Source organism: Palaemon carinicauda, chromosome 40 (genome assembly GCF_036898095.1).
Source record: "Palaemon carinicauda isolate YSFRI2023 chromosome 40, ASM3689809v2, whole genome shotgun sequence".
In the NCBI taxonomy this organism is placed as follows: Eukaryota; Metazoa; Arthropoda; class Malacostraca; order Decapoda; family Palaemonidae; genus Palaemon; species Palaemon carinicauda.
The window spans coordinates 20,122,272-20,134,162 of NC_090764.1; the positions used below are offsets into that span (position 1 = coordinate 20,122,272).

The following is an 11,891-nucleotide window of genomic DNA, read 5'->3' on the forward strand; positions in this document are numbered from 1 at the left end:
TATCGTGTATAATCAGGGACATATCCGTAGATAACAATAGATATCTGCACCCCAAACAGACTTAACCCAGTCTAGGAATCTAAGGAGGATAGAATTTATATATTCACAAAATAACAACATTCTAAACTGTTGAAACTTACTTCTTTCCATTTACGAACAATTTGCTAGACCTTAAAGGTTAAAAATAAGAGTTAAACTTGTTCCAAATAAAATGCTGGAACTTTCCAAAGGTTACAGAATAATCATTCAATTGGACCCACTCTTTTTATTGAAAAGTATCCCTTTAACTACCTGTATTAATTTCTAACCTTGTTTCCCACTGAAGATTCCTTCCTGATGAATGGCTGAAATGTTACGACCGGCCAAAGTTGAAACCAGTAAAGCATGGGGTGTTGTCCAAAACAATCGACCATGTAGCGCATCTACCCTCACCTCTCGGGCAGCTGTCACCACATTTAAAGGGCCCTGGGAGAGCCCGTCAAGGCTCGTCCATCCAATCTGAGAACATTCACAATAATTCAAGTATAATCGGTAGTAATTTATTGATAATTACTCAAAGGAACAATCATATGCTATATGAATAAGTTAAGTTGAACAATGAGCTTCAAAACTACCCAAATTTAATATTCTTTCTACACTGAATGTTAAAAAGGAAAATTACCATTTGCCGGTGTGGATTAGCCCAAAATAATCGCTGTGTAATCCATTCTACAGATACAGAAAGGACTCCATGAGTGTTTGGCACTTCTGTAAACTGCGATGATGTCATGTTTAGTAGGAAAACACTTTGGTTGTTTACAGCAAGCACCAGCATGTCTCGAAAAAAAGCAAGATCCGCTATCCTTCCGTCTTTCAGTTTATTCTGGAAATAAAGAACTCATTGGAAGTCACACTTAAGACAATGAATAATCAAATTTTATTAAAAACACTTACTATATAATCACATAGGCTATACCCTGACGACTTACAAAATTCTAAAAAGTAAAATAACTGGCTCACTTAAGTTTTGCCAGATTCAAGTAAAGAAAGATAAATTTCTTTAATAAACAAATTCAATCATCAAATTACAGTATGTATATACAGTACCTGAAGTGTTTCCTGTGATACCAAAACTTTGCTTTCACTTCCAACAAGGTTAGTAATCATAATTTCTCGATCAACTGCCCATACTAGCTGTGGCGCATTTTCATATGCGTCTAATGTACGGCCTCTGAATTCTCGACTCCAGGGGCCATTTCCTCCCACAGAATAAGCTTGTACCTACAAAAAAAAAGGATTAATATGTTTAAGAGGAAACTGAAGACTTTCTTATTTCAATAGTCATACAACAGGGACGATTTAACAGTAAATGAATGATACGCGATATGAAACGTTAAATACTCTGAACGAACAAGGTAAAACGACAGTGGAGGTCCTGTAAAGAGTGGGGTTCCCCTGCTGTATGGGACCGGATAAGCAGCCATCAAAGTAAAGTAAGGCATATAGGATTTAGTATTCAACTTCAACTCTATACATTTGAAAACCACCCCTTTCTCAAAAAATTAAAGAAATCAAAATAACTACATAACTAAAAATGGTTTGTTTTAGAAAGCCAAAAACTGTGTAATATCATACCTTTATGATGTAAAAGGTACCAGGCCTTAGGTTCTTTGCCTGATAGGAGGTGTCGGTAATGTTTTTATTGTACATGATTTTTTGTCCTTCCTGGATATGCATCTCATACCTCCATTTCTGCCAAGCACCAGCACCTGAAGAGGCCAATTCAAATTCACAATTTTATTGGTCATAGAACAAGAAAAATAAAACAGAACCCATTATGCATTGGAAAAATGAAATGAGTTACAATCAACATCATCCTAAACTACTATGAATCATTTATGGTGACTAGAAGGTATCTAAGTTTCAAAACTACCTGAAAAATGACACATAGAGTAAAGAAATCTGTCTACTAGATCATGCAGCCTTACCCATCAAAGCTGGCAAAGCTGGAGAATTCCAACTCAATGAAGCCGACGTCCGTGTAAAAACTGCCTGAAGGTCACTGGGAGGGTTGAGAGGCACAGGTACAGGTTGCGTCGATGTATGAACTGCAACTAAGGTTCCAACGCTGACACCACTGACGACGAGGTAGCTGCAGACGACAAAAATTATGGTAAATACGATGATGGCATCATTACGTTAAGTACGATGATCATTTGCACTTTATTCTTTATGCATATAATTCACTACACGATAAGTCAACAGCATACTGAAACCAAATGCTGAACGTATAAGGTTAAAGGATGAGAAAACAGAAAATTACAAAATAAACAGTACTGTATTATGTTCTATCACAGCACATTATTGCCAGCGTTGATCCAATAGAAAAATCACGCAGTAAAAAAAAAATATAAAAATTAAAGCAACATAGAATAGCTGTTAGAAAAAAAATTTAGTTGTAACTTCAGTATCAATTTGATGAGTTCTGCCAATGAAAGCTAAATGAATAAACATATTGAATTTATAACATATTTTAATTAAAAAAAAAATTAAAAAAGGAAACAAAAAATCCAAGAGACATAGCAAGAAACATGCACCCGTTTTACTCGCTTTATTGTTATTGATTTAAAGGGAGCAGTAAGTCATTATCTATCTGATTTACTATCCCACTGACCTGTCGACGGTGCTCCAGCCACTGCATGGCGGATGGCAAAAAAAGTGGGAGAATTCATTATTAAGATATTTTGGGAAACTGTGGGAGAGTTCATCATTAAGATATTTTGAGATGGCCTTTAGCCCTTTATGAGTTTATTAACCCTTTTACCCCCAAAGGACGTACTGGTACGTTTCACAAAACTCATCCCTTTACCCCCCATGGACGTACCGGTACGTCCTTGCAAAAAAATGCTATAAGAATTTTTTTTTTCATATTTTTGATAATTTTTTGAAAAAAATCAGGCATTTTCCAAGAGAATGAGACCAACCTGACCTCTCTATGACAAAAATTAAGGCTGTTAGAGCAATTTAAAGGAAATATACTGCAAAATGTGCTGGGGAAAAAATAACCCCTTCGGGGTTAAGAGTTGGAAATTTCAAAAGAGCCTGGGGGTAAAAGGGTTAATATATTTTGCTAAAACCATTTGTAATTAAGTGATTAATGGCCACATCTACACTTAAAATCATTACACATCAATTGACCATTAAGAACCATTGTGAGAGTACTGTAAACAGTATTACCTTTTCATCTAAAATTGAAAAAAATGTAAAAAACAATGGAGCAAAGTACTGATACTTTGTTCTTACATATTTATTTGAAACTATGGAATTGAAAGGTATTGTTCTTAAGTCGTTTCATCTATTCTTGAGGCTTAATCAAATATATCAAGAAAGTAGTTTACACATAGACTACCACCTACTTTCTAATAGAAGAAAAGGCTTATAGCAATCCTTGGACCATGGGCATAAACAAATTGATAGGGCTTTGATAAAGCTGAAATAGATTATTGGTGTATTGGTAACTTACCAAAACTTGACAAAAAGAGCATTTAACAATCATACTCCTCCTAAAGAGAAATAGACATCTCCCGACAAAGACAAAATCTATGTGATCATAACCTGACAAACCATTCGCGCATTTACGATATGCCAAAATAAAAAACAATACTGTACTGATAATCCTTAACAGTTTACAAAATCTATTAAGGATTATCAGTACAGTATTGTTTATTATTTTGGCATATCGTAAACCAATTGCGCATTTACGCTATGCCAAAATAATAAACAATACTGTACTGATAATCCTTAATAGTTTACAAAATCTATTAAGGATTATCAGTACAGTATTGTTTATTATTTTGGCATATCGTATAATAAACAATACTGTACTGATAATCCTTAACAGTTTACAAAATCAATTTAGAACAGGCTATGCCTAAAAGCCACTAAACAGCCATGCCTCTAAAACACTATGGCACTTAACCTCTATCTGTCTGATCACATACTGTAGTTATAAATAAATGTGGATTACTGAACTGACTTGTACTATATAAATTCTATTACAGCCTGCCTAAAGACTTATCACAATATCAATGTTTGAAAATGTGTATCAGTTAAACTTTTATATAATTTTTCCTTCAAGACTTTAAGGCCGGGAAACTTCATACGAATACCCTGACAGCACAGGTATCTTTCACAAACTCATTCACACCATTAACATTTGGGTCTTATGGTAACATAATGTCATTAGCTATAAGTACTGTATACTAAAAGAGTAATGAAAATTGAAAAGTATATTAATTTCCATTGGTTTAAGAAAAGAGTTTCTGCTATGCTTACAAGATAATTATAAAATTGACAAAAAAATTCACTTGACTTCATTTGTTTCTAAGATATTTCATTCAAGTTTCATTATCTAATTCCAGTACTATTCAAAGCTTCATGGGGTTTACCCTGAAACAGGAGATAAAGTCCGCAACAAAGCAAAAGCAATGAATATACAGTACAGAGAAGTTTGAATGTTCACATGAATAAGTTCTACCGATTATGATACCGTACATCTGACTTGTTGTCCAATTTCAAAATATCCATCATAAACATATCTACTGATGCTAAACTATACTGTGCAATATCTCCACCTACTACGTATAAGGAAAGAAATGTTTGGAAAATTTACCTGTTATGATAAAACGTCCCTTTATTCAATTCCTCAGTGTACACTTCACTTCCATCGGTCCAAAAGAAACGACTGTTGAGATGTACAACTGAACGAAGCTGCTTGAAATACGCTTGTTGAGTGTTGGCTCTTAAATTTGTCACAGATGTGCTGGAAATAAAATCACAGATCATAATTATATTTTTCTAAATTAGCTTAACCATATCTGGGGCACATCATGTGACTCTCACAGAACTGGTTTGAAAAGTTGATTTTAATTTGAAGGTGGAAACTGCAGTATGGTTAAGTTCAAGAAATAAGGCAAAATGTTAGGAAAGAGATAAAAAGTTATGAACCGAGTAAAACCAATAAACCAGCCACTATAGTGCAACAGCATAAAATCTACCTCCTAAGGGCATAGATGCTTAGTAAGTACTGTATTACATATTACAGAACATGATCATACACAAACCAATGGACCTTTCTTAACAGTGTGAGAGATCTCACAGAACTGGTTTGAAAAGTTTATTTTAATATGAAGGTGGAAACTGCAGCATGGTTAAGCTCAAGAAATAAGGCAAAATGTTACGAAAGAGATAAAAAGTTATGAACAGAGTAAAAACAATAAACCAGTGACTTCAATGCAACGGCATAAAATCTACCTCCTAAGGGCATAGATGCTTAATAAGTACTGTATTACATACAGTATTACAGAACATGAACATGATCATACACACACCAATAGACCTTTCTCAACGGTGAGAGAGAAACCACTTACCCATCAAGCGAAACAGCTAACATCGTATTATTTTTTCGATCTGCCACAAGAACTTGAAAATTTGGAGGGTCTAAGACTAAGCCACCAAAATTTGGGCCTTTTAGTACAACCTCAGGTTTGACTGTTGGTGGGTCATCATTTGTTATGGTTAGACGATGTAACCCGCCGTCCTCCTCTTCGGATATCCACCAAATATATCTGTCATGGAAGATGTACACATGAATTATATTTCTAACAAAAATATATTCAGAACTATATACACTATGTAAGTATATTGTCGTCTCTAACTTTGACGGCTGGTTTTATACAATCTAGGTCATATGGCCTAGTGTTGGAGTCCAAAATATCATTCCGTGATCTAATCTAACTTTGGTTACATAATATGATGTACTTCATGGTTACTTATGTATGCATGGGCAATACTTTATTCGTCAAAAATATATCAAAAACTTTAACAGAAACAGTAGGCAAATGCACTTTGGGAATCTGATAAATATTTTGGATTTATATCACCAATTAGTTGAATAAGTTGATCAACTCTTTCTGTGACAATGGGTAAATCATTCACCTAAAAACCATGGTTCGACATTATCTGATAAAGAAATAATTTAATAAAAAAATTATCTTGTTTAAAGAGAATAAAACATTCTAAACACACACACATTAATCAGTAACAAAATGTAAATGCCTTTTCTCCAACTGCAAGACAAAACCAAGGCACTATACCCATTATATGGATCCACTTGCAGATGCTTTGCTTCATAATGCAACTCCCCATGAATCAGCACTGGATTTTTCCCCATCAGCTCACACCGCCAAAGCTGCCACATATGGTCCATAGGAGGTTCCAGATGGACTATATAGTACAAGTACCCATAAAGCCAGTCCACCGAGAGACTCAGAGGGTAACCTCGAATGTGATTTTGAGTGAGCAACGTGTAAGGCTGGGTGGAGTGCGAAGGGCGTAGTTGGTAGATGGATCCACTGGAATCCGATATGTAAACTAGGCCATAGTGGATGTGTACGGCAAGACCTGGAGGAGGGGAAAGAATTTATTCATGTGGCCGCGGGGGCATAAAAACAATTAGAATAGCGCCAACGTATCCCTGTGTGTCGTAAGAGGCGACTAAAAGGGACGGGACGAGGGGGCTGGGAACCCCCTCTCCTGTATTTACAATCCTGTGAGACATCATCAAAGAGATGGAGCTGGGGGGAGAGTGACTGCTCCCCGCACTTTTGTTTCTTTTGTTTGATGTTGGCTACCCCCCAAAACTGGGGGAAATGCCTTGGTATATGTATGTATGTATGTAACTATAGAGAAAAAACTAATGAATTATTCTAAATGTAAGTTTTGGATACTGCATTGTTTTAAAGTACCTGTACATGGATGATAAAAAGGGACGAACCTGTTATATTGTATCCACCAGATGTGTTGTACACATGTTGAGGGGTGTCCATGATGTCAAGGCCAAGTTTCAAAAGACTGGATCCAGAAGTTAAGAGGAGGTAACCAGCTCCGTCATTCACAGCTGAAAATAATGAAGTGTTATTTAAGATTCACGCTTGAGAAAACATGAAAAATAAGACTTTAAAAATAATAATATTAACAATAAAAATGCTTTTTGACATTAAAGTTCATATTATACTGTATTTTCATTTACATTTTTCTGGACTAAGTTCAGCTCTTCAGTAAGTATCTTATAACTTTAAATGCATATAACTGAATATCCAAAATTATAAAAACACACTGTAGATATTAAAATGAGTTTTAATTGTCAAATGAATGAATAGATAATTATTGGTTTTAACTTATTATAATTCAACTCAATCTTCAAATGAATGAATGGTGAATTATTGGTTTTAATCAAATATTGTAATTCAACTCAACACAAAATAGGAAAACATCTAACTTGTCCTTAATTCACCAATCATCACAACAACTTTTCCTTAAAAAAAAGGCAGTCATCACACATGTGACTAAAATTTAAGATTTGCATTCAGCTCACTCAGGCTCGCTTTTTCAAAAGCAACCCTAAAGACCAGGTGTCCTCTTTTCAGCTTTGATAAAACTAACACCCAGGCAATAAAAATCTTTAGCTGAAAGAAATGTCTTTAAGACAGCTTTTATATGGTGAGAGGCACCTCTTCCGGCATGGCACTGAATGGGCTATTGTGGGTCGATCAGAGAGAGTCCCACAGTTTGAGTAAACAGGTAGTGGAGTACTTTGTAAGGCACAGAGGTCCTAGTGTACTTACCTGTTGAACTTGGATAAGTGGTTACTTGGACAGATACACCAGGCCCTTCACCCCGGTGATTGGTGGATGTTAAGTTCAACACATAGGTGGTGTTGGCCGACAATTCCGACAGGATGTACCTGTTGATCAAAGAGATGAACAAACTCATAAAATCAATACGTAAACATATTGGTTGTCTAGCGGGAAGCAATGATAGGTCATTGGCTGCGAAGTTAAAGAATGCATTATTAGGAATGTACACTGCTTATCAAAAGCAAAATAAATATATTTTGAAACACTTAAACATTTACAAATATTCAAAAGAATAGAAATTACTGAGACCATTCAGAATGGGGTTTAAAATACAGTAAATAATTTTAACGAAAAGATCAAGAAAATCTGGTACAATCACAGCAAGAAAAATGTGTAAATGAAAATGTCAGAAGAAAAATGGCTCTGTTTCTACCTTGACACAAAAAATTAAATAATAATCAAGTTTTCAAATAAAAATACTCTAGTTATATCTGTTTGACAAAACGTTTGCAATGCAAATGACAGTGACAAAACCTACATGAGAACCATATTTTTATAAAGGGCTCCTTATTTTCCTAAATGGGGCTATTATTTTCCTACACAAGTTCCTTATTTTTCTAAATGAGGCCCTTAACTTCCTACAAAAGGTCCTTATTTTTCTCAATGGGGGTCCTTATTTTCCTACATAAAGCCATTATTTTTATAAATGAGGTCCTTATTTTTTCTAAATGGGCTGCTTAATTTTCTACATAAGGTAATTATTTTCCTAAATGGGGTCCATATTTTCCTACACAAGATCCTTATTTTTCTACCAGAGTCCTTACCTTTTCTCACTGGAGGCGTCGATATTATCTCTAAGCTCTCGAAGTCCTTCTGTATCTTTGGAGTAGAGAGTATACGTGATGAGGTCTCCTCCAGGAAACAAAGGGGCGTCCCACGTCACCTCCACGCGAGAACCGTCTAAAGGCACTGCCCTTACTTCCTGCGGAGGCAACACTCGAAGGGGTCAACTTCTTTTTTAATAAATTAGCTTACAAACATCTTGTTTGCAATAATACATTCAAGCAACTACTCAACAATCTTGTTCGGGGTCAGTGACCTTAGATGTCAGGATGCTAGAAAACTTTAAATCAATCAATCAACTATCTTGCGTGAGAGACCTATCAATGGTTTTCAGCAATGTGATATGTTTTGAATTCTTGAATGCATTTGACTGTCACCGTTAATTTTACAGTTAAAATTGTATTACCTTACTAGTATTGGTGCAATAATTTGTACTCTCATTACCTAGATGTTTGAGGAAGACCATTATTGATTTATTTACAATATATATTTACAAGGGCAATTACTCCAATTTTTTTTTTTTGGGGGGGGTAGCCGACATAAAAAATGAATAAAATTGGGAATTTTCCCTCTTTGTTCCTCTCCTTGCAAAGAGGAAATATTCATTTATTTACAATACATCTAAAATAATCAAATAGATTGTGATTTAAAACATAGACTAGCGACATAAACAAATACAGTAGACTACAGCAATAATTAACTCCTTACCCTAGGTGGAGATCTGGGGGGTCCAGAAGCTAGTGTACTAATCCAGGAGCTGGCCTCCGACATGATCGCACCATGGCGAGGCAACACCAAATATGCTATGCGGAACTGTGGGTTGAAATAACCACATTAATAACATAGGTTCTCATTAATCACTCTATATATATATATATATATATATATATATATATATATATATATATATATATATATATATATATATATATATATATTAAATTAAATGCTGTGTTATAAATATATTCACAGTCGACACAAAATTCATTGGATGTGTTCTGGATTCTAAAGTCATCTGGACTGTTTTCAAATAGATTTGGCATGTTTATTTCCGTTGTGCTAAAGTTTACCAATTTTACAGATATTTTTGAAAATATTTATCTTTTTTTTTTTTACTATGAAGAGGTACATTAGAAATTATTTTCCCTTTAGGGTTGTTCAATAGGATTGTGCACTCTGGATAATGACGATGATTATGACAATAATAATAATAATAATAATAATAATAATAATAATAATAATAATAATAATAATAATAATAATGTGCTCATACCAAGAACCCCATTCAAAACATCAATGCTTTGAACCATCGATAAAAATGAGGCCCAAGATGTAAGTGAAATGAACATATGAAAATATTAAGTTAAAAAAAAAAAAAAAAAACTACTACTACAAAGAATAGCGTACCTGATACTTTTAAATGAAATGAGCATATGAAAATAACAACTTTCCCACAAAAAAATAAAAAAATAGATAAATGAATAAAAATTACAAATAGCGTACCTGATACTTTTAAATGAAATGAACATGTGAATATAATAACTTTCCTGAAAAAAAAAAAAATCTACTACTACAAGGAATATCGTACCTGATACTTCGTATAAGGTTTCAGATCCTCGACGATGGTCTCCGTATCATTGATGGGAGAATTGGGTCTGTAGTACTTCCAGTCCCCGGGTTCCTTATTCTGGTGGTACTCGACCAAGTAGCTGACCTCGCCCAGACCCGGGATTGACTCCCATCGCAGACCCACGCTGGAGCCGCTGACGCTTCCGCCCACCAACATGGGCGCCGTGGGTTTGCCGACGAGGTCTGATGGGCGTGGAGTGGCAGATGTTAATTAGGTTTGCAATGTGGTGAAGGGAGATGATGATGATGATAATTAATAATAATAATAATAATAATAATAATATTTTTTTTTTTAAGTTGAACAGGCTGACATGAGTCTTTTTATAGTTTATATGTGAAATATCTGTTTTGATGTTGTTTAAGTTTTTAAAATATCTTATTTCAATTGTTCATTATTTCTCATATCATTTATTTCCTTTCCTCACTGGGCTATTTTTCTCTGTTGGAGCCCTTGGGCTAATAGCATCCCGCTTTTACAACTTGGGTTGTAGCTTAGCTATAACAACAACAACAACAACAACAACAACAACAATAATAATAACAGGGGCCTGGTAGGCCTTTCAGTACCCATGTACAATCATGAAGTAATAGTTGAGAGGTTGGACAGCAAAATGTAAGAAATAAAGCTGGGAAAGAGGTAAGTTAATGGCTGAAAAGAGGTAAGTTAAGGGCTAAAAAGTGGGTGCAGAGAGGCTCCAAAACATTTTAGCAATGCCTGCAATGTGCTGCTTGAGAAGCAATGACTCTTCCCCACTGACGATATTTACCATATAAGGGCATATAGTCCAGAGAGAGAGAGAGAGAGAGAGTTACAAGGATTTTGGATGTCTCAAAGACATTTTAGTCCATCCGCGGAGACTACATTTGTTCTTTGAAAAGAGAGAGAGAGAGAGAGAGAGAGAGAGAGAGAGAGAGAGAGAGAGAGAGAGAGAGAGAGAGAGAGAGAGAGAGTTACGAAGATTTTGGAGACTTCATTTGCTCTTTGGTGAGAGAGAGAGAGAGAGAGAGAGAGAGAGAGAGAGAGAGAGAGAGAGAGTTAAAAGGAGTTACAATAATTTTGGATGTCTCAGACATTTTATTCATCCGCATAGACTCCATTTGTTCTTTGGAGAGAGAGAGAGAGAGAGAGAGAGAGAGAGAGCTACAAGGATTTTGGATGTCTCAAACCCTCTTTAGTCCATCCGCGGAGACTCCATTTGCTCTTTGGTGAGAGAGAGAGAGAGAGAGAGAGAGAGAGAGAGAGAGAGAGAGAGAGAGAGAGAGAAAGAGCTACAAGGATTTTGGATGTCTCAAACACTCTTTAGTCCTTCCGCGGAGACTCCATTTGCTCTTTGGTGAGAGAGAGAGAGAGAGAGAGAGAGAGAGAGAGAGAGAGAGAGAGAGAGAGAGAGAGAGAGAGAGAGTGTGTGTGTGTTACCAGGATTTTGGACATCTCAAAGACTTTAGTCCGTCCGCGGAGACTGCATTTGCTTTTTGGAGAGAGAGAGAGAGAGAGAGAGAGAGAGAGAGAGAGAGAGAGAGAGAGAGATTTACAAGGATTTTGGATGTCTCAAAGACTTTTAGTCTATCCGCGGAGACTGCATTTGCTTTTTAGAGAGAGAGAGAGAGAGAGAGAGAGAGAGAGAGAGAGAGAGAGAGAGAGAGAGCGCTACAAGGATTTTGGATGTCTCAAAGACTTTTTAGTCCATCCGCGGAGACTCCATTTGCTCTTTGGTGAGAGAGAGAGAGAGAGAGAGAGAGAGA

At 35.7% G+C, this 11,891-nt stretch overlaps 1 protein-coding gene across 1 annotated transcript in view; it reads right to left on the reverse strand.

The window, feature by feature from the left end:
• The window catches only part of sev (sevenless), a 30,541-nt gene that overhangs the window by 16,665 nt on the left and 1,985 nt on the right, over positions 1-11,891 (reverse strand). Inside the window, exons 3-15 of the mRNA XM_068363451.1 lie at positions 10,108-10,331; positions 9,228-9,332; positions 8,501-8,658; positions 7,665-7,783; positions 6,815-6,937; positions 6,135-6,441; positions 5,409-5,606; positions 4,652-4,801; positions 1,968-2,131; positions 1,615-1,748; positions 1,087-1,260; positions 662-862; positions 309-498 (exon numbers count right to left, since the gene is read on the reverse strand). Coding sequence (XP_068219552.1) covers positions 309-498; positions 662-862; positions 1,087-1,260; positions 1,615-1,748; positions 1,968-2,131; positions 4,652-4,801; positions 5,409-5,606; positions 6,135-6,441; positions 6,815-6,937; positions 7,665-7,783; positions 8,501-8,658; positions 9,228-9,332; positions 10,108-10,331 — 2,247 coding nt within the window. The remainder of the gene's footprint in view (positions 1-308; positions 499-661; positions 863-1,086; positions 1,261-1,614; positions 1,749-1,967; positions 2,132-4,651; positions 4,802-5,408; positions 5,607-6,134; positions 6,442-6,814; positions 6,938-7,664; positions 7,784-8,500; positions 8,659-9,227; positions 9,333-10,107; positions 10,332-11,891) is intronic.